At 38.5% G+C, this 23,376-nt stretch overlaps 1 protein-coding gene across 1 annotated transcript; it reads left to right on the top strand.

Moving 5' to 3' along the window:
* Window positions 1-1,578: 1,578 nt before the first annotated feature.
* Window positions 1,579-19,015, top strand: KIF11 (kinesin family member 11; the record flags this gene model as incomplete). Its single annotated transcript, XM_080348119.1, has 22 exons — window positions 1,579-1,661; window positions 4,819-4,951; window positions 5,077-5,174; window positions 5,254-5,332; window positions 5,677-5,862; window positions 5,949-6,073; window positions 8,180-8,270; window positions 8,578-8,820; window positions 8,933-9,028; window positions 9,702-9,790; window positions 10,344-10,431; window positions 11,180-11,368; window positions 12,528-12,735; window positions 13,004-13,176; window positions 13,455-13,577; window positions 14,575-14,733; window positions 15,134-15,273; window positions 15,871-16,150; window positions 17,162-17,384; window positions 17,636-17,790; window positions 18,101-18,217; window positions 18,890-19,015. The coding sequence occupies 22 exons, from the start codon at window positions 1,579-1,581 to the stop codon at window positions 19,013-19,015; spliced, it is 3,204 nt and encodes a 1,067-aa protein (XP_080204245.1).
* Between the last annotated feature and the right edge of the window lie 4,361 nt (window positions 19,016-23,376).

Below are 23,376 nucleotides of genomic sequence, written 5' to 3'. Positions count from 1 at the left end.
AAAACGAAGAAAGAGAAGGGGCAGAAGCTGCAAAAATTACAGATGGGTAATCTTAATTTCGCAACTGGGAAGGCCCTAGAACAACCGCAGAACACTGTAGGCCATAACACATAGGTGACAGTATAAGTGTAGGAGCCAGTACAGATCTGTTGAGAACAAAGCATGTCAGACCAGTTACATCTTCTCTAACATCTGCTTCTTCCCATCTGCCCACAAGACCTGTTGTCCTGTGATAGATCTCCTCCTAGCGAAGCTTTTAATACCATCTCAAACATCTCAAAGGAAGCTCTCACACAGAAGTTAGGGTGACGTAAATTAAACTGCTAGTAAGAGGATGCAAACTTGTACTTCCTGCGTGGTTGACATGATCTAGTTTGAAAATAAAAGGAGGGATGAGGTACACCCTGCAGAGTTTTGTCTTTAGCCTTTAACTATTTATTTTCATTCTGAGGTAGGATTTTCCCAATAATGTAGCAGCCAATACCAGCCCGTAAACACATTTAAAGTTAGGTGTGCAGTTCAGAGTGGTGGTGACGAACTGCGCTGGGGACCAGCCCCAGTTCAAGCGGGCACGGAGGGAGCAGAGCAGAGCTCCGTGGCTGGGGGCAGAAGCTGCCCGGCCCGGCAGTGGCCGTGGGGACAGCGAGGTGCCGGCCGGGAATGGGGGCGCTGCGCCCCGCCGCGCCAGCAGCAACACGGTGTTTTCAAACGGGCCCGGTGAGGCGGCCAGCCGCCCGGCGCTGCGGGGCGTGCTTCTCTGAGGCCGAACGTGACGTTTAAAGAAAACGGGGGATAACGGCAGAGCCGGTGGGGACAGAAGCAAGGACGGCCGGGGGCTCGAGCTGTGATGAAGGACTGCAAGGATGACGTGCATCTCGGAGCAGGATGACCGAGAGGAGCAGTTGGGATGCCCTCACACACACGGGTGTCCAGCGGCGGCTGCAAAGAGGCCAGAGTTTCCCGCTGCCCCCTCGTGAGCGCGGGCGGTACTGGTGGCAAAAAATAGTTGTACAGCAGGTTCGAGCTGGACGTCAGATAGAAGGTCACCGCAGTGCGGGGAGCAGCTCAGAAGCCGTAACGCAAATGCACGCCTCGCCGGTCCCGGACGGCGGGATCCCGCTGCCATCTCGCCACCCGCTCGGTCTCGTCATGGTGTGGCCTGCCCCGCCGTCGGCGCGCTGGGGCTGTGCTGCGCTGCGCTGCGCTGCGCTGCGCTGCGCTGCGCTGTGCTGTGCTGTGCTGTGCTGTGCTGTGCTGCCGGGGAGGGACCCGCCCCCGGCGCTCGGTCACGTGACAGCCACCGGCTGGGCACGGCAGCTCCCAGCGTGCCTTGCGCTCGGGGCGGCACCGCCGCAGCCGTCGTGCGCTTGCGTCACCGCTACAATTTGAAAGTCAGTCCCGTGGTGCCCCGCGGGCTCCCGCTGATTGGCCGGGCGGGGGGGCGGTGCTTGGTTCGAATTCGGCGGCAGAGCGCGCGCCCCCGGTCGGCGGGCGGTTGGCTCGAGCCCGGGCGCCCCGGAGTACCGCGGTCAGCGTTTCGCCTCTCTCCCCCCAGCAGGTTTCGCGCCCGGGCCCGCCATGGCTTCCTTCACCTTCCAGGGCAGTGGTGGCGCTAAGAAGGAGGAGAAGGGCAAGAACATCCAGGTGGTGGTGCGATGCAGGTAGGCGCGGCGGCCTCCTTTTCCCTCCCCGGGCGAGCGTTGGCGGTAAGCCCGCAGCAGTAGCCCGCGGGGAGCTGGTGGAGCCCGGCCTCCTGACCCCCCTGGGACTGCGGGCTGAAGCGTTCGCTGCGCTGTCCCTCAGGGGTCCCGGTGTGCCCGGCCAGCCCGGGCCGCCCTGGTGTGGCAGACTGACGGGGCGCCGTGCAGCCTGCGGCTCTGCTCCTCAGAGCCCCGGTGGGCCAACTGCGGCATGTTTCTCCCAGTGTCCCGTTATTAAAGAGCGCTCTGGGACACCCAGACGGTGCTCGTTACTGCGTTTTAAAGTGCCCATCGGAGGCATTAACTGTACGTGTGGCGGGCCCGGTAGCCGGCAGAGATAATCGGCACTTCCGCTGGATTAACGCTGCTGTGAATAATCTCCTACGGTTTAAAAAGGCAAAAAGTTGCAACTTCCTAATTTGATTCACCCAGTATGAAGCTATGTAGGAAGGTTAAGAAGAGATGGATGGGTTAGTATGCTTGATATCAATTCAAGGGACTAAAATAGAAGAACCGATTTTTTTTTCTTCTGTAGGAAGCTGCTACGATTTAATTACTCATAAAATTTTTGCTGCACCCACTTATCAGTCTTTTATATAACTTCACTAATGCAGACTATTTGAATTCAGACTAAAGGGTATTGGAGAGTTGAGGGGGCTTTACCTCTTATGTAATGACAAACTACCTTGATTTATATGATTAATTTATTTTTTTGTATGGTATGACAGGTTTCAGGTACCATAAAATTAGGTTATTGTCATAATTTTGAAGTGACTTTAAAGACTTCTTCACTTATATTGAGTCTTAATTGTTCTTAGAGTGTTGCTTGTTAAAATTGTAGCACTGCTCATGGTTGAGTCATGTTCCAAAAGGCCTTTGGAAGGCTTTTTTGAGCCAGAACTGCAGATGTTAGGTTACATATTATTACTAGTACGTTTTGCAATCATTATATCCTCATGCTTGGAAGTTCTACCTTTACAGATCCACAATGAAAACAGAAATTAAAATGCATTTTTCTCTTATTTTTGCAGCACAATTAAAAAGCTGCTGAAGTAAATGTTATGAGATTGGTGAAAGTGTTGATGTAAAACGAGGCTATTGCAAACAAAGGATAATGTTACTCTAGCAATGGAGTTTAAAACACTGTCAAGAGTAATAATTTTCTTTTTCGTCTGATTAGTTTCAACTGTTCTGGAATAGCCTCACTATGTATCACAGTACATTTTAATTAAAAAGGGTGCTCAATATGACAGTAGCATCGGTATTGTCCATAGTGTAGTGTTTTGCTTTTGTTGCAATTTGCAGACTGGGTCCTACATCAAGATTTAGTCTCTAATCTATAAAAAACTTTATAGCTCACCTTTGCTCTTGCCTCTTGTACAGCTTTTCTTTTAAATAGAACTTCAGTGTGTTTCAGGTGGTAAATGTTCCTTCTGCCTTTTTCTTCTACATCAGTTAGGTTCTACTTCTCTTACAAATAGGTAGACAAATGCAGTTGTCTTAATTTACTTCCAAAACTTGATGTGTCTGAGCTTATCACAAACCTTGTCAAGCGACACATTCACTATGCTTTTGTAAAACATGAATTTAGAAGCTCAGAATGCATGCATTAATGTTGTTAATAATGCATGTTAATACACTTCATACCAAACGGGATGAACCTGTGATCAGATGTCACCATGGCGTGCCAGGTTGCTGCTTGCCTAGTGGCGCGTGGTGATCATCTGCATGAATGTTCCAGCCTGGATGAATTGCTCCTCTAGCTTCCCAGTTGCAGGCTATCATACCGTAAGGCTTTTGACTGGTTCACTGTTATGTCATTGCAGAGTAGAATATATTCATTGTTCAGCCTCCTGCTACTTTAAAAGTTGCAAAACCAGAGCTGTAACTTGCCTCTGTGAACAAGATTTTAGTGATGTTCTGTTTTCACCAGTCTTACACCCATGTGTGTAGTGGTCTGTTCAGAATCTAACACTTCATCCTCAGTGCTATGTTGAGGAAGAAATGTTAACCACAAGAGTCAGGAAACTCAAGATACCGTGCACTTGTGGTTTTGTTTGTTTTTTGGTTTTGTTTTTTTTTAAACATTATAGTTTAAAGATACAGCATCTGAAGTGCCTCTACTATCAAAATATTTTAAAGATTACTAAGGTTGTAGAAGTTCTGTTTTCAAGTTGGCTGTTCAGGTCAGCTCTACAGGTAGCATAAACATTCAGTGCAGTACCACTACTAAATGAGTGATAAAATAGCATTTCATCCTTTTGATTTTCAGCCTATGGTGATTTCTATCCTTTTTTTTTGGGAGAAATTGTTGCAAGTGTCCCTTCAGGAAAATTGTGTGCACCAGATTTAGTGTAACTTAGTGATGAAACAAAATGCTTTCTTAAATGCTTATTACACCTTTATTAAACTTTGCTTAAAACTCAGAATAAAAAGGTATGTGGACTTTTTTCCCCAAAAAATCCAATGTTCTAATCTGTTTTATGAAATTACGTTCACAATTCACAAACCCTGTTCAAATGCATCAGCATTATAAATGTTATGGTATTGCTGTCTACTGTTCCGCTATTAGTAGGGTCTTTTAGTATTTCTGGTGCTTTCGATCATTGTGTCATCAGTGCGAGAAGTAGGCTTCATCGTTTGTGTAAGCAAAAAATAAAGACTTTTTAAAGTTTATTAGTTTGATTCACTATTAATTTTCATGTATAAGTTTTTCCTTTTTTGAAGACTCTTATTTATACAACTATTTGGTACATTTAATCTTCCACCCCTCTGCCATTAAACAACATTTTCTAATGCAAGTTAGCTGTGTGCTCATCTAAATGATCTCAAAAGAGTTTATAGACTTGTTAAAAAATACATGTGTGAAGAAACTAAAAGCTATAGATTCTTGGGTTGTCCCACAGTGGGTGGAAGGAGAAACGAGGTCTGGAAACTGCCAAATTGTGTCAGTTTTTCCTTAAACAATTATTAAACAAATTTAGTTTAAAAGCTTTATGTTCCTTTTACCCAATTACACTATTCTGGATGTGTAAACTGAGTGATGTTACTGCTTTGTCAGTTTATGTTCTCGTTAGCAACTACATCAACCCAATATTCTTAACTCCTGTCTTTTTAGGCCTTTTAATGCCTCAGAACGTAAAGCAAGCTCCTATGCTGTTGTAGACTGTGATCAGACAAGAAAGGAAGTCAGTGTCCGCACTGGAGGAGTGACTGATAAGACATCAAGAAAGACTTACACATTTGATATGGTAACTGCTTGTCAAGTTCTAGAAACAAGCTAATACATTTTTTCTAATATGATCTGAGAACTGTACTGGGTGATGCTATGCATTACTGTATGGATAAATGGGATATGTTGTCTGTGCCTCAACAGGTTTTTGGAGCTCAGGCAAAGCAGATTGATGTGTACCGGAGTGTTGTGTGTCCCATTTTGGATGAAGTTATTATGGGCTACAATTGTACAGTGTTTGCGTAAGTAAGCCAATAATTATTATTAGGAAATTTTATTTTACTTTTAGTTTGTTTACATTTTAGTTTTTTATTCTCACAGTTATGGCCAAACTGGTACTGGTAAGACCTTCACAATGGAAGGAGAGCGGTCACCCAATGAGGAATACACTTGGGAAGAGGTATATTTTTCACTCCTGAGGTTTCTCTTATTTGTACTGTAATTCAAAGTGAGAAATTGCAGAAGGCTGAAGAAAACCAAAGGTTGATGCCTTTCAGATCTGCAGTTGACTTTCCTTATATGTTTGCAAATTAACAAATGGTCTCATTCACTTAGATGAAAATAAAATCTTGCATCTTGAATCTTGCATCTTGCTATGAATCTTTGTGATCTCTATATGGAAGGTTATCTTTGTCCAATGTATTCTTGCTTATATCAAATCAGACTATTTAGCTGAAATTCTATTTCCACCCCCAAATCTGTTTCAGTACCTTTATGAATTAAATATTTCACTTTAATTTATAGGATCCACTAGCAGGTATAATACCCCGTACATTGCATCAAATATTTGAAAAGCTCTCGGAGAATGGTACTGAATTTTCGGTTAAAGTCTCTCTTTTGGAAATCTATAATGAGGAGCTTTTTGATCTTCTGAATCCAACTTCTGATGTTGGAGAAAGACTGCAGATGTTTGATGACCCTCGAAACAAGGTTAGCACCATCTTTCAAAATTTGTTATCTCATGGCTTTCACAATTGTTGAAATATGTATAATAACCATGCATTGTTTTCTGACAGAGGGGTGTAATTATTAAAGGCTTGGAAGAAATAACTGTACATAACAAAAATGAAGTCTACCAAATCCTGGAGAGGGGTGCAGCAAAAAGAACAACTGCAGCGACTTACATGAATGCATATTCCAGGTACACACATTTTGTTTTGTTCTAGTTTTATTAAACAGGCCCTTACTGAAGAAGTACAAGATGTTGAAGCTAGAGCAAACCTGGCATGATCTTGAGATTGTGTATCACAGTTCAGATTGCGAAATGTGGATTAGAAAGGCATAGTTAGAACTTCTTCCTTATCACATCCTCTAGGGTGATATATTGTAATAGGTGTATGAAGGGACATTATAAAATCTGAACTAGTCTCATCTTGCAAGTGGGCAAGCTGTTTCTCTCTGCATGTATGTTTGTTTGTTTGTTTACATAAGCTTCACATCTCGTTTAGAGTTTGCTTGCTTTGCTATGCATGCAGTGCCTAGTGGGAACACTAGCCCTGGAATTCTACCTAGCTGTAGCTGAGATATAAGTAGAAGAATCACAGAATCGACTGGGTTGGAAAAGACCTCAGAGATAATCAAGTCCAACCCTTGGTCTGACTCCAGTCCATTTACTAGATCATGGCACTAAGTGCCATGTCCAATCTCAGTTTAAAAACCTCCAGGGACAGTGAGTCCACCACCTCCCTGGGCAGCCATTCCAATGCCTGATCACTCTCTCCATAAAGAATTTCTTTCTAATATCCAGCCTAAATTTCCCCTGGCAGAGTTTAAGCCTATGCCCCCTTGTCCTATTGCTGACTGTTCTTAATCTGGCATTTAGAGGATTAAAATGTAATTATAACTCTAAGTTAGGAAGTTAACTTTTTGAAAGCTTTCTATGTCTATGGAAACAAAAGCAGTCTAAGAGATAGGTTACTGAAATGTGTATGGGCTAGCATGAGATAAATATTCTCTTCAGCAGTTATTGTGCTGCTTCAAAAAGAAGGCTGTAGTCCTTTCAAGTTTAGAAGCTGTTTAGATAATACGCCTGTATTAGGGAGGCGGCTTGTCTTTGTTCTAGCTGTCATGGCTGGCTGGGTTTTTTTCTAGTCCTGTTTACAAATGTATGAGTCTCAAGTGTCTCTTCCTCTTGTCACCAGCAGTAGAAAATGGTACATTAGGATTTGTTACCGAAGTTTTAATTTCAAAATACTACTGAGATCTGGTTTTTTACAGATCAACACAAGACCCTGTTTTCAAAGCCCAGCTTCCAAAAACTTGTAAACAGAATTGTGGAAGTTGGGAATAAGATTGATGGATTTTTTTTTTTATTTTTTTTTATTTTTTTATTTTTTTAGTTTTATTTATGTATGGTAATGCAGGCTACTAGAATCTAGCAGAGACACCTTGATCAAAAATATTGTTGTTTATTACTGATTTCTTATTCTTGAACTGCAGTTGTGGTATCTGTCACTGTCATGATCCAGTGTTACAATAAGCAATGAACACCCTCCCCATGTCATATTTTACAGTAAAGATATACTGAGCACTCCTGTTTGCTGGTGCGAGGGAATGGCTGCTTGGCTACTGCAGATTAGAACACAGAACTAATTTCATCTGAAGTTATAGGGACTTTAGAGAATTCATTCTGTCTGAACTGTTTTATGTGCGGTCAAACTGGTGTAAATTGATGTCTATAGTTTTCTATATATGTCAGCTTCCTGTTGTAGAAACTTATTAGAGGAATAAGCTCAAGCTAAAATGATCTTAAAATGTTCTACTGTTTTGAATTAAAACTGAACTTCTGTAGTTTTAATATTGGATTCAGCTACTTGCAGATTTTTTTTTTTAGTCTGAATAAAGAAAATTAGATTTCTTAATCTCACATTCTGTAAAACTCTTCTTAGTATATTGGCTGAAAAAAAAATCTACAAGCCAGGTTTCTTGATGTGTCTGTGAGTTGAGAACACACAAATGTAAATAAAACTCAAGTGTTTCTCTTGGTTTTATTTGAAATACGATAAAATTTACCAGGCAAATGTCATCCGGTTGTTTTATCACTGTATTAAGTACCATATTTATAGGTATGCACACAAAAATATACTTGGTAGAAGAACTTTGTGTGTTGAAAATGTCTAAGTCCAAATTAATGGGTCAAATGTATTCTCTAAGAAGAGCATGCGTACCCAGCTCGCAGCAGTGTTGTGAAGCAAGCAGATTATTTGGCTTTAATGGAATGTCTGACTGAAACTGAATTCTTTTATAGCCGTTCCCACTCTGTGTTTTCAATTACCATCCATATGAAAGAAACAACAGTAGATGGAGAAGAACTTGTCAAAATTGGGAAGCTAAACTTGGTAAGTATTTGAATGAAATTTAATTGATGACTTTCTTAAAGTAATGAAGTGGAGTAATTTAACCATATTATCTTGAAAATCTAAGGTGGGATTTCTTTTTTTTTTTTCCTAATAAAGTAAAAGGTGATTGTCTTTCATAAAGTAAAATGAACTATATTTGTCACTCTGAGAAATGTTTGTCCCATTTGTCAACCCAATGTCTCCTGAACAACTCATAAGCTAGTTAATGTCTGTTGTGTTCTGCAACACTATGGGGCAAGCATTCTTCAGGGTGATTGGAGACAGAAACATCTCCTTCCTCTTTCAGGTTGATCTTGCAGGAAGTGAAAACATTGGTCGTTCTGGGGCAGTCGACAAAAGAGCTCGTGAAGCTGGTAATATCAACCAGTCTCTTCTGACACTAGGAAGAGTTATTACCGCTCTGGTAGAACGAGCCCCACATATTCCATACAGGGAATCTAAACTCACAAGAATCCTTCAAGACTCTCTTGGAGGACGAACAAAAACATCAATAATTGCCACAGTTTCTCCTGCATCTATAAATCTTGAGGTAACTTTAAGTCTGAAGATCTGTTTCTAAAATAGATATTATTTTTTGCTAATAATACAAATAGTATGAGTTAACTCCTCAACTTGACCTGGGGTACATCTGTTTGTCACAGGAAACATTGAGTACACTGGAATATGCCCACAGAGCAAAAAATATAATGAACAAGCCTGAAATTAATCAGAAGCTAACAAAAAAAGCACTTATTAAGGTAAGCTTGACATATCTTCACAGATCAAGTTACAGGCTAGGTTTGACCCTGTTAACATAGGTTTTGCAATGCGGGAATTGCAAAGTTGTGCTGAAGCCATAACTAGTAGCATTGCTTTTCTGAGGTGATTTTAATCACTGAACTGATGCTTTCAAACTAAACTGCTACAGCATTAGTCACTTTGCAGAGGCTGAAACTTGTGAAGACTGAAGCTGGGTAGAGGGCTGTTGCTACTAGCTGTGACTTTGAGTATGGATTACCTGTTTAGAAGTTAGTGGAGAATCACTAAATAACACGATGTTTTTTTTTCTGGAATTGCTGTTTTATCAGCTTCATTACCTAGAAAGCACCCAAATTGAAGTGAACTTGTCATTAAGTATCAATGAAGAGCCAATATAAAGTAGCCGAGTGCTACTAAAGAAGCTGTGATTCCCATTGTGAGCTGTTATACGATGCCAAGTATGATTCAAATTAGAGGTTTCAATGTTCTACATATATCCAATGGTATAAATTTACATGGTGCTATACTCAACTTACTTGGAACAGCAGTGTTTTGCTCTTGTGTTTATGCAAAGCTTCTGTAGAGCACTATATTTGTCAAGTATCTGTTAAGTTAAATCTTGAAAGCAAAGTAGAAATCTCCAGCTTTACGTGTGATTGTTTCTTTATGCAGGAATATACTGAAGAGATTGAGCGCCTGAAGCGAGATCTTGCTGCCACACGAGAAAAAAATGGAGTCTATATTTCCCTTGAAAATTATGAGTATGTCTTCACATTTTCTTTAAAATGACTGACAACAAATTTCAGATACTTGTACCCATCCTTGTACCAAAATGCTTTCAGATCCATTTTCACACCAGAAAATTGAAAGCTGTCTGGAGAATTTACCTGACTGGTCAACTTGCTCTTCACAAATTATTACACAGATAGAAGCTTAAAGAGTAGATTTACACTGAGGACTTTATATATATGTGGAACTTACTATAAGCATAGTCAGGATGCAGACTGACCTCATGTAGTGTTTTTTTCAGTGGAAGCTCATAGAGGAGAGCAAATTTGATATAGTTTACTTCACTTTGTAAGAGGGCTAGTTTACACAAAGTTTAAAATGGAAAATTATCTTAAACCCTTTCTGCATTAAGTGAAAATTAGCTGCTTTTTAGACAGAAGTTAGAAATATTTATTTTTCAAAATTACTAAATATGTAGTATAAAAACAATATATAATCTTGAAATTAGCTCTTATTTGACTAACATTTCTTTGTGGTTTTTGTTGTTGCGTTTTATTGTTTGGCTTTTTTTAATCCTCTCTTGAGAGCCCTTAATGGAAAGCTGACGGTTCAGGAAGAACAAATTGTAGAATACATTGACAAAATCAGTGTCATGGAGGAAGAAGTGAAAAGAGTAAGTGACATTTCTCAACTGTGGCTTAAATCTACCAAAAAATGAAAGATTTTTGAGGAAGGAGGAAAAAGTTTGAGCAAAGAACAGTCTGAAGAGTTTTTGTTCTTAAAATTCCCTAATTAGTCCAGAGTGGAAGCTTCCTAATCCTTAAAGTTATCCTTTCAAGTTGCAAGATGCAAACATTTTTTTTAAAAGCTGCTTTAATGTCTACCACTTTGCCTTTAGTTTGTTTGGGTTTTCAGCAAAAATCTGGCTGTAAAATGGTTATCTCAGTTGACAGATACCTACTTCTGAGCAAAGAATGAGGGAGAGAGCAGAGGCTGTGAGTTCCCATTAACAAATTACACAGGAAATGGGAGCTTCCTCCTTAAAAGAAGTGCAGAAATTAATTTGCTGCAATATGTAACTACTCTGTGTTATCAGCTTTACTGAGTTTCCATTCTGTCTGCTTAGGTTTGTTTAGTGGGATTTTTTTCCTTGTGCTCTAACAATTGTTCTGTCATGTGTCTTGAGCAGGAGAGCAAGTGATTATTACAGTGGAAGTGGTATTGATTTGCTGTTTTCAGTAAATATAGAGACTATACAAATCTATAGTGTAGGTTTAAGACCTCTGAACCTTACAGCTGAAACTACATTGGTAGATGACAACTTGCCTTTTGGTGTTTTGGCATAATTTGAGAGGTGTGAAGTGGGACTGCTGAACTTGCAAAAAGCAGTGTTACCGACTGATGTTTATCTTCCAATTTAGATCACTGAACTATTCACAGTTAATAAAAATGAACTTGAACAATGTAAAATAGATCTGCAAATCAAGGAGAAAGAACTGGAAGAAACACAGAAAGATCTGCAAGAAACCAAGGTTCATCTGGCTGAGGAGGAATATGTGGTTTCAGTCTTGGAAAACACGGAACAAAATCTTCATGGCACAGCTAGCAAGGTTGTCACAGTTCTTGCACCTAACTGGAATAGTAGCTTCCCATGTTTAGAAGTCTCATGGGCTGTTCAAGGAAATCATTGTTGCTAAAACATGATGTGAAAGTGACAAAACCTGATTTTAAGATGGAAAACTAGGATTCTCTCTATATAAATTATATTATGATGAAAAACACTACTTAAGATTGCAGGACTTTCACTGTGGTAATATTGACAGTTGACTGCTAAAGACACTGGTTGGTCTGGAGGTAACTTTTACTCAGGCCAGTTTGTCATGAGAGTTCCAGTGTTTTGCAGTATCTGTTGTCATGAGTTTTGCAGAACAAGTAGTTTTCTTTACTAGAAGCTTATGGCTGGCCTTACAAAAGAGTAAGTTATATATAACTGAGGTAGAAAAACAACAGAATCTTTGCAGAGGTGTGTGGACTAATTTACACTCACTGAGTGAATAATGGAAACTGTTGCCCTGTCACCTCTATATTGTAGGGTAAAGGTTCGTACTTGTAGGTTGGTCATAATTATCAAAACAGACTTGGTGTAGGGAGATAAAGTGAGTGTCCTGCTATTTAAACAGCAAAGAGATGAAACTTGTGTCTTTAGTCAACATGAAAATTTATTTCTACTCAGATTCCTGTAACACTGGGAGGGCACACCTATTTTTTTTGCATGTGGGTTGTGGAATGTTTGTGTGAGAGAAACAGGTACAGAAATTTACACTGACTGCAAAACCAAGAATCCACTACACGTTTAACTTCTAAATTGTTTATCACAGAACTAGTACTGGAAATCTCTTGCTTGAGTACTGTTGAAGAATATATTTACTGGTAAATCTTTCAGAAAAAAGTTGAACTGGTCAGGAGTTTTTTTTATTTACTATTCTTTGATAAATGATAATTCCTTAAATTCTGAGGATGTCCTTTATTAATGCCTTCATTTCAAAGTTAGAATAAAGTGTCTCTGTTAGGTAACTTTTTCCTGTGTTCTAAGACTGTCAATGATATAACACCAGGATTAAGAACAGTTGTAATTTGATGTAAAGGGAAATTCCTGTCTTTCTAGGAAGATAGCTTCTCCTTTAACTCAGAACTACAGTAGCTTTTGGTTGTATAATATATGCTTGACTTCTTTAAAGACTGACTAAAATATCTTTTAAAAAATTATAGTTACTTAGTACAGTTGAAGAAACTACAAAAGATGTATCTGGTCTCCATGCAAAACTGGACCGTAAGAAGGCTGTCGATCAACACAATGCTATCATCCAAAATACATTTGCAGGACAAATGAATGTTTTGTTCAACAAAATACAAGATTCAGTTAGTGAAAACAGTTTGAAGCAGCAACAGATGTTGACATCTTACACAAATTTTATAGGTAAGTGTGATACCTGTGTCAGTGTGTCATTCTGAATTTTTCAACAGTAGTATCAAAAACTGCTTTCTAAAACAGATCTGTTTAAGTCTAAGAGGCTTTTTTTTTAAGTAATGTAATAATTATAGTTGCACCAATAATAATGTATCTGGAGTGATCAACATCTTCCCTGTGCTGTAAGAGGCAATAAGGTGATGAGCAATAAAAAAGTGCCTATCTTATAATGAAAATTTAAAAAGAAAAATTTAATGCTTCTTGATTTCTTTCGTAGGTGAACTCCTGTCTACCAGTTCTTCAGCAGCTAATGTTATTGCATCAGTTGTATCAGCATCTTTTGCCTCTGTTAAAGAATTGGTGTCTACTGAAGTTTCTCACGTGTCCGAAAAAATAACACAACATGAGAATCTGTCACTTGATTGTAAAGCTGAGCTGCTGAGATTAATTGTTAGTAAATTTACATACTCATTTTCCTATATTTAAGTAATATGTTCTCAGTCAAAAGGGCTTCAGTCAATATTCTGATGCTCTCTGTCTCTGCTTCAGCATTTGGCCATGATTATGTCCTATTCCACTTCCCCTCCCATGTCACCACCACAGGCTGTAATGTGCTATATAACAAATGCTGTAATAGCAAAATATATGGATATGGATAGCTTCTTACAAAAATAGATGAAGGAACAATTATATTCTGTTTTACTTGTTTTCTTACCTCTTTTTCCTAGGAGGAACACACATCTGGATTAGGAAGAGCATTAAATAGCTTGACACCAATGGTAGAATTTGTATTGGGGCTAAACCATCAGTTTCAGAATAATATGAAGAAATATTCTGCTGTGGCTGACAAGGTAATGCACATGACTTGTCTGTTTACCTTGTGCTTTCCTATTTCATTTAATTTACAGAAAACCCTTTGGTGGTTTTGCTGCAGTGTCAGAGCATTTCCACTTCTGTTCTGGCCTTTTCTCCTCTATTCTGTCGCATGAGTTCTACCCTTTAGGTCTTTCTTTCAGACTTCTGTTTCACTTCTGAATGCGTGGTGTATTTTGTTACCTTGTTACCTATATTGGCACAACCGCTCACATTAAGTGCAACAGAAAAATGGTGTAAGTGTGAAAGCTTGAAGTTATATGTAACAAATACTTGATATCATCTTTAATATGGTCTCTTTTTTTTTTTTTTTAACCTGAAATAACCAACTTAGACAAGTCTTATCACGTTCAGTTTCTCCTGCTGTCATGCCAAACTTTCTCCTGGGGAGTGTGATGCTGCATCTTGTTAACAATAAGTGCAGACAACAGCACACTTACAAAAAGTCCTTAGATTCCATTTTTAGTTCTAGTCTATCTCATAATGTTTATGTAGAACTGCAGCCTCACTCTTCCGTTCCTTTTTTTCCATTTTGTCAAAAATGAGCCTGTGTTGCTGATGACCTGTTGCTCTGACTGAAAAAATTCCCACTTCTGTCAATTACAACTCATGTGAAATCAACTCCCCTTGTCTAGATGCTTTTTATTGGTTTTCAGACTTAGACCGCAAACAACCCATGGCTTTGCCAGCTCTTGCTTCTTGCTCTTGTCTTAACCAAGTACCTTGTCTGTGTCTTCCTGTTTTTTCTACCTTGCATGCCAAATTTTGTGTTTGGAAAAGCCCACACCAAGTTCTAGTCTGTAGCCTCAGGTTACTCTAAGTGTTGTTTTCCCCTTTTTATGTACAATACTTTTTTAGCGCCTTTTTACAATTTCTTTGGGGTAGAGTTGATTTCTATATAAATTATGCTATAGAAAAGTATACAGTTCTTACCTAAAGACAAATCTCTAACTCTATTTAAAACTCTTTTCAAAGATGGAGAGACATAATAAGGAAATGGATACCTTCTTTGGAGATCTTTCTCTTGCTCTGAAAAATTTACGGGAAGAAACGGCTGGTGTTTTTGCTCAGCTTCAGCATGATTGTGAGAATTTAAAAGAAGAAATGGAAATGACAAGGCTTGCACATGCAAAGGTATCCTTAGAGTAAGATGAAATCCTAACACAAATTGTGATTGCTTGCCTTGATTTAAACTCTTTAGCAGTAGACCATTGTGTTTGTATCAGAAGAAATGTTAGGACAATACACTGATCCTAATTCTTAGCCTTTCTTTGTTGAGCTGCTCTAAGAAGCTTATGTAGGAAAGTAATAAAAACAATTTTACCCTGGCTCTAAGCATGTCCAGTATATGTGCCTTTATGTATATTTCCAAAAGCAAAGTGCCTGTATGTTCTCTACACAAAAATTGTACCTTCAGCTTTAGAATAACAAAGGTCTTACATTTGCTGCATTTTTAATAGAGGCATTCAGGCACCCTTTAAGAATTATTTAAAAGTGTAGAATAACAGTGAAATGTATGACATTTTTCTTATAGACCACAGCTGAATTAATGTCCTCACTGCAAAGCCAGCTTGACCTGTTTGCTCAGGAGACTCAGAAGAACTTAAATAATGTACTTGCAAAGAATGGGAGCTTGAAGACCACCATCACTGCTGTGCAAGAAAATGTTCACCTGTAAGGAGCAGATTACTTTTGGTGTATACTGATGCAAGATAAAACTATGTATGAAGAGGACCACAAAATTAGATGCTCTTCATATCTATATGCATATAAAGTCTTCTGGACAAGTCGTGTGTTAGAGCTGAGTTCTGCCAGAGAATGTAGAGCATAGTTCACCTTTCCCCAGAGTAAAAGGTAGCTCTGCAAGGCTTTTTGTCAGACTTGTCTCTTGAGTATATTGCAGATAAGAGACCATGGTTTGGGGGCAATGTGCTGATGAACAGCCTTCAGTATGGCTGGACTTAAGAACTTCATACCATAAAGTCATAACTTGAAGTATAATGGTGTATCTATTGCAGCATGCTTCATTCAGTTGCAGGCCAGATAACTATGGTCGTGCCAAAGCTGGTTGTTTGGTTGTTTCAGGGGATTTAACAAATCTACTACTTTGAGTGCTGCCATTGGTGAATTTACTAAATAGAGCAACAACTTTATAATTATCTGGTTTGATAGAACTGCATTAATTCACTGGTTCTGGTCTTGAATATTTCTAAATGTAGAATGTGTTAACATCCACCTGTCAGTCTCTGAACTGTTAAAAATATATTGCAGGAAAACAACAGACCTAGTCAGCAGTACAACTTCGAATCACAGCAAATTTACTGCCTCTGTGGATGATTTCTCTCAAGAACTCAGGATCATAAATGCTGAAAACAAGATGATGCTGGAAAAATCCACTGACCACTGTCAACAGCTTCTCAGCAATCTCAAAAATGTATCTCAGGATACTGATAAATGGGGTGAATTTACAGCTGGTCAGATAGTCAACTTTACCAATCAGCAGCTATTGTCCTTCGGTTATGAGAAACAGCAACTACAGTGTCTAGAAAAGGTACCTATAGTCATTTGTAGCCTAATACAACATTTTCATACAAACTTTGACAGTAGAATTTGTAGGGGAAAGAAGTTTTCACAGTCAGAACTGGATTGTGGGGTTTTTTGATCTTTGACTCATATCGCTCAGCTTAAATAGATGCAATTAGAAGCTTAATTTAAAAGGAAGACTTTGAACTTGAAGTGCAAATGATCTGAAAATATGATGTCTTAATTGATCCCATGCAGCTAACTTCAATTTGTGATTTGGACTTTTTGCATCTCATTGGTATATATCTCTAATTCTAGAGCTTTATTTGCCAGTAATGTCTCTGGTAGATTTGCACAGTGATCACATACAGACTATATTCTGGAGGATGCAGGTGACTTTATTGGTCAGAGGGATTAATGTTATGAGACAAAGCATTTCTTTTAGGTATTTTATCTACTACTTCTGGCCTCTTATCTGAGAATTTCTCTAATTTTAATTTCCATCACAAATGTCACTTCTCACCCTTCTTGTTTTGTTGTTATAATAGGTAATGAAATAGACAAATCCAACATTTTGCTGACTTTTAGAAAGAAAAACCTAAGTGTTAAAAGCTTTTGCAGTCTTAAGAAACCCCTGTATCTGTTATACCTACTGAACACTTCAGGAGTTCAATTCCAATGTGAATGGCCTTTTCTCCTACAAATGCATAAAGCTTCTAGTGCTTGTAGGATTTTCACCTGAATCTCCTAATTCTGTGCAAGGTTGGGCACAGAAGCATGAAGAGTCTGATCTGAACCAGATGGTATCACCTTTATTCTTATGAGTAGCTTTCTAAAATGATCATACTTTCTAAGAAACTGACTCTCTGCTGAAGATAGTTCTCAAAATGAGTGTAAACCTGACACTGAAACTTTTCATTTTGACATCTGCCAGTCGTTTGTTCCAGGTCATGTCACTAATTGTGCCCTACAACTTAGAAAAGAGGCCATAACCCTAACTTCGCTGTTAATTTGATGGTTTTGTTTGTTTTGTTTTCAGAAAAATGAAAACAACTGTGATAAAGCAATAGCTGAAGTTGTTGACCATATCAGTAGACAAAAGGCTGTTGAGGAGAAGGTACTAAATGACCTCCTTGACCAGATGAAGGTTGATCAGGAGATACTCGAGGAGCAGAAACTTACACTTAATGAGGAAGCACAGCGTGGACTGACTCAAGTTAATTGTTTCCTGCAAGAGGACCTTAAAGTCGATATTCCAACAGGTATTTAAAGTAGGTTGGGGCATAATGGTCTTACAGAATGCAGTCTGAAGTTGCAGAGTTTACGAGTGAAGGTTAATGGAGACATAACAGAACTAGTAGCCTTGCACCTCTTTTAAGGTGCATGCAAAGAACGATGGCCGAACAAAGCATGATTTCTGTATTGAGTTAATGTAAAATTGAGGATCTGTAATTAAAGCAATTGCTGAAAGTGTTTACAGTGCCTTTCATTAGTTGTACAATCTTCATTGAAGGGACAACTCCACAGAGAAGAGATTACTGCTATCCAGTCACACTTGTGAGAACAGAACCCCGGGAAATTTTACTGGAGCAATTAAGGCAAAAGCAACTAAAGGTTGATGCTATGCTAAACAGTATGACAAAGGAAGTGGAGGATAATGCAGATCAGGTATGTATATGAATGGCAAATGAGATTCTTCAGTGAAGTTTTCATATATCTTCAGGAGGGGTTTTTTTTTTATGCCACTGTGGAGAGTTGAGAAGAACCCCGGAGCTGTTGAAGCCTTTGTGTTTTACACGGCACTTGGAGTCGCGTGTGCTAAGCTTTTGACAAAAATAAGACATTAATAATTTAGATACTTTCATTTCCATTTGTCAAAAATGGAAGTGCCATGTCTTTTATAGATCTGATCATGCTTATTACATTCACCTAGGAAATTCAGACACTAAGTACACTTTTCTGAAAACTTCTATTTTAGGACCTGTTGGAAGAGGAGGAGGGGTTGCAAGAATCCAATGAAAGCTTTGCTAGTGACAGATCCTTAGTGGATACAAATATATGCTGCCATGTAAATGGTGGTATTCCCTTTTTTCAGGTAAATTCCTCAGATATTTCAAACAACTGTGTATTTAAGACTGAAGAAAAATTATTGTTCCATGATAGTACGTAGTCTAAAATCACCTGTCGTCTAGTGCAGTCTCAACTTTTAAAAATTCCATAAAATATACCTTGTTAAACTTGAGCTAAAATAACAGTAGATAAAATAATGCAAATTTCTGACAAGCTGGACAGGCAGCAGAAAACTCCACAGCAAATAATCCTGCATGAAAAAAATAGTTGTAATTACTTGACATAAACACATGTGTTTTAATGGAAAAGTTGAAATTAGATGTGGAGTATTTTCTTTAGAGGTCAGACAGAAGTATTAGCATTCCTCATTCTTCACCGATTGGTTTTAATTATTATTTTCTTCCTTTTGACCTTCTTCCTCTACTACTGTATCAGGGTAAAGCCCTGATAATATTAGTCTTTGGTTTGGTTGGGGTGGTGGGGAGGTTGTGTTTACTTGTTATAGATACCTTAAAAGTAGTTGCTGAGCTTTTAGATGTCTACAATAAATTTCTTTAGTAAATACAATATTAGGAACCTTTTTCAGGAGTTCTACCACCTTTTTTTTCTGCTGCATTGTATATTGGGAAGGTAGTCTTTAATTTCTTTGTGTTTTCTAAACATGGATAATTTATTGGGCATTTTCTTTAAATCCCAGCACAAAAGGAGTCACAAAAAGGATAAAGAGAACAAATCTGCAGCTACAGTGGAGAAGAACAAAATAGAGGATATGACGGAATCACTTCTTCCCAAATCTAAGCCTCCTCTAAGATCACTGAACTAAGATAACCTGGTTTTAAATACTTATGTCTGATTGTCTACTGAGCCATAACTCACTTTGGTTTTTTTCCATCTCTGTATATAGTGATACATTGATGCAAATTTGGATCAAAAGATTGACCTGCAGGATGTCCTGCCTTTATCCAGTGTTTGTATGCTGTAGCTTGCAAAAATGTTAACTTAAAAAAACAAAAACAAAAAACAAACCTGCAGATTATGGTGCTATATGGCTATATGTTAGAGTTTTATGTTGTCATATAAGAGATCCTTTTCTGTTTCTCAGTAGATTTAAAACAGCAGAAAGGGATGTGGAAAAATGCTTTGTCAGCCTTAGTAACTACCATTTTATTTTTTTAATTAGCTGTAAATAAGTTCTGGTTTTGTACCTACTTTTTAGTCTGATTCCTGTTTCTATGAAGTAAATAGTTGTCTTTTGACTGGGATACTTCAAATAAATCATTGATATGTGGAAAACAAATGTATAAGTACCTCCTACAAACAAGCTTACATATGACTTTCATTTTATTACCAGATTAAATTTAGCTAAAACATTAGCAGCTATGTCATAAGTCTTGTGCTGTCAGGAAAGGATGGTTCCCTCCCTTGTCTTGTAACAGGCAACAGCTTTATATCAGTGCCTCTTTAGTGTATGAAGGCTAGTCTCAACTGCTGGGTTTGGGTGGGTGGTTTTGGTTTTGTTTTGAACCCCATGGTTCTTATCTTCCTCTTAACCTGCAGCTGTGGTGTGTTGGCTTATGTATTGTAAACTGCCAGCATTTCTTTTAACATGTAGATGCTTCACATTAAAACATGCAAACATGTTTACAAATGCAGCTCTAATGTTGTATAATAACAGTAAATTTCCAGTAATTGACAGTAGCGTCTGACCAGCTGTTTTTTTCATGCTGCTTACCTGAGAATTTGAAGAAGACTTCAAGCAATGATGTGCTAAAACAGTAGATGAATAGGATTATGATGAAAGGGGGGATAGACGCTAGAAGACAGCCTTAATTTACATTGAAGCACCATTTTTAGCTAATTGTCAAAATATGATTGAAGAGATTGACCATTTTCCGATATCTAGGTTCCTATAACTTTTTGGCTATTTGTCTTTGACAAATATGACAACTAGGAATACTCTGGACACCATTCAGACAGAACACTGCAGTCCTGCTGATAGACAGGAAAATATAATTTGGAGTATGCCCTTGCACTGATTCTCTGAACTCTCTAGCATGAGACACACCATTAATCAGTTGTTTGTCTAAACACCTGTCTTGCCTCTTATCCCTTTTCTTTTGTCTCTGTAGGCAAAGCTAATTGCTTTTTTTTAACAGCCTGATATGAGAGAAAGCATTAATTACCTTTCAAATTTATAAGAGACACAATAAATGTGTTGTGGTAGGGTTTCTTTTTTTTTTTTTGTTTTAGGAAAGTGTTATGATATCTTGGGTACCTAGTTTATACACCAAATCTTTCTGTTGTTATATGGGACTTGAAACACTGCAAGCTGCAGGGCTGTCTTCAGAGAATGGTGTAATGTGAAATTCTGGCACCAGAAACTTTATGGATATAAGAACTCCTCTGGTCATTTTGTTAATGCTGATGAGATATTAGCATGATCTTCAGAGACTGTTTGAGAAATCATGTACTAAGTAAAATTCAACCAGGAGAGCTGATCCCACAGCACTATTGGAGTGGCCTGAGCCAAATGAGAGGGCCTTGTGTGAGCCATTAACCCTGCTGCTGCTTTTTCCCTATGGAGTTCACAGGATCAGTATGAACGAACAAACTGGAACAGCCAGTACCCAAGGAGGCTCACAGCCATAAACCCATGCTAGAATCTGTGCTTCCTGGTGTTATCCTCTTTGAAACTGTCTCCTCTACTTTACTTATTTGCTTTCCCCTGGTACAGGCACAGGCTCTTCTCCTGACAACTAGGGGCCTTAACAGCCATATGAATTTCAGGGAGTGCTTGCATGCCCTCCCTTTTTCTGAAGTACCCCCTTCAGCGTTGAGCTTGCTTTTGTTTGCAATACTGGCATGGCAGATCCTTGTTTCTGGAGGTCACACCAGAAAACTGAATAGGGTGAAAAATACAGTTGCAGAACCTGTCTTGGCTTCTCTGTCTATGTCTCTTCTCCCACTAGATGGCTCTAACACTTTAAGTGTTAGTCCAGAGCTCAAATACTGACCACTAACCAGGACTTACAAATAAGCAATTTTGCCAAGCTTTTTGTCAAACATCTGTTAAAAGACCAAGTTTCAAAAAATAATGTTGAATTTGTACTTTCACAAGTATAATTTTATATTTGAGTTTGGGAGAGAGGTTGTTTCATGAAGAGCCGCATTTGAGAAAAAGATGATCTAGCCTACGTCTTGATCTTTGCTGTAGGGCTAATGGATGTCTTTAGTAACTAAATACTTGTCCTGACCTGCTGCCTGGGTTCATCACCATGTAGGCCCAAAGTAGAAAGCAATGCTTATTTGTCTGTTATAGTGTACAATGTAAGATGGAAGGAGAAAAGGAGGGTAAGAAAAATAGCCACTGGATTCACAGGTCTAAGCCGGAGGAAGAAATGACATGGTCCAGGCCAGCTTACAAGGGTGTTTTGAATTTATCTTGTTAGAAGGCATCCTTTATTAGAAGAGTAGGAAGACATTTCCACAGAATAAATAGCAAGGGCTTCCCATGACTGAATCAGTTCAGCTGAACACGAGGGAGAGTTGGGGTGACTGGGGCTGTACTATGTGGCAATGTTCTGATTAACCTGATGGGGTTTTTTTTCAGATTCTGGATTAGTGGCCAACTGGGACAGCTCTTGATTTAATGAAAAACCTAGGCAGGATGAATGCAATGTGGGGAAATGAAGTGAGGAAATACAGGAGTTTAATTGCATGTTAAGGGGGAATGCGAAGAGCGATAAGAGAGCCATGGGAAGCACAGATAATCAGAGCCAGCAGCTTGCTTTTCAAATGAAAAGTGAGCAGTTGGGAGGAAATGTAGGCAAGGAAACTTCCTGCTTCCTCCTGGAAATAGGGGAGCTGTGCCACTTGCTGCATCAGAGTCGTTGGGAGATGCAGTATTTTTTGTCTGTTAGGTGTTGGTCACCATTGCCTACAGGTAGAGGAAACAAGAGAAAGCCTGTAACTCTTTGGAGCAATAAAAGAAAAAATAAAGCTAGAAGGATGTGAAAAAATAAAGTTTAATATTGCTTTTCCATCAAAAAGAGATTGAAGGGGAAAAAAAGAGTTTTAATGTTACAGAGTATTAAAAACAGGAAAAAAGAAATAGATTTTAAAATACATAGTCAATAAAGATATACTTTTTAAACAAGTGTTTACAACTATTTGACTACTATTTTTTTCTTTCCCTCCTTTTTATGGTAGGGGGTAATGCTCTATAAACTGTGTGCCCACCCATGCAGTTACTTTATAAAGTTAAACAACAATAAATCGTGCTAGGCTTTGCATTAATATGCTTTATGTGACATAGTATTAGAGGTGAGATGTAGACCACCTAGCAAAGCAGGCGGGTCCTGTAGGTTGAACACAAACTCAATCCACAGCAGCGTTGCTCTGCTCAATCTGCTGTCAAAGGAGGGCACGTTATAGCTGCACAAGAGCTCTTCAGACAGGTAAAAAGGAGCTGATGTTCAGTCCAGCAGTGTCTTGTCAGGAAAGAAGTTAGAAACAGCTGCCATTTTTATATGAGGTTTGAAAATTGTTCCATATTTACAGATTTCTAAAACTTCATGAGAAGACTGTCGGCTTTCAGGTGGCACAAGATTAGATTTTGTAAAATAATGGAGGTTAACTGAATTGTTTCCTTTTTCTCCACAATATTAAACGTATATAAACATTCCCTTTACTTCCTTAGTTATACTTGAAATGCTTTTGTAGCTCTTGGTCTGTTCATAACCTAAACATTGTAATTCAAAGAATGAGGCACAATGGCTAAAAATTTTAACTTGATTACTGTGTTTTGTTTATCAAAAATTACCAAAATGTAATAATGAAATAAATAGAAATAAGACATAGAAGTCTATTTTATTTTCTTCAGATCTTTCTAGATATGATCATCTACAGTTGTTGATAACTTTCTTCTGACAACATCCAGAGCACAAAAGCTACTATGTGAAGATTTTTTTTCATGTGATAAGGAGTTGTATTTTCATTGGCAGAAGTTAATTTTTTAAAAAAGCCTGATTAACACAGTTTTACAAAGTGAAAAATAACAATTAGCAAGAAATAAAATGTTCTTTTAGCATTTATGACAAACATTATACAAAGCACATTAAATACATGGTAAGATACTTATCTTCTTCTCCTCCCCAACCATTCCGAGTAATAACAATGAATGCT

Source organism: Nesoenas mayeri, assembly GCF_963082525.1.
Source record: "Nesoenas mayeri genome assembly, chromosome: 7".
Classification (NCBI taxonomy): Eukaryota; Metazoa; Chordata; class Aves; order Columbiformes; family Columbidae; genus Nesoenas; species Nesoenas mayeri.
Note: the sequence above shows the minus strand (reverse complement) of the source record. Positions and strands in the feature narration are given on the sequence as shown.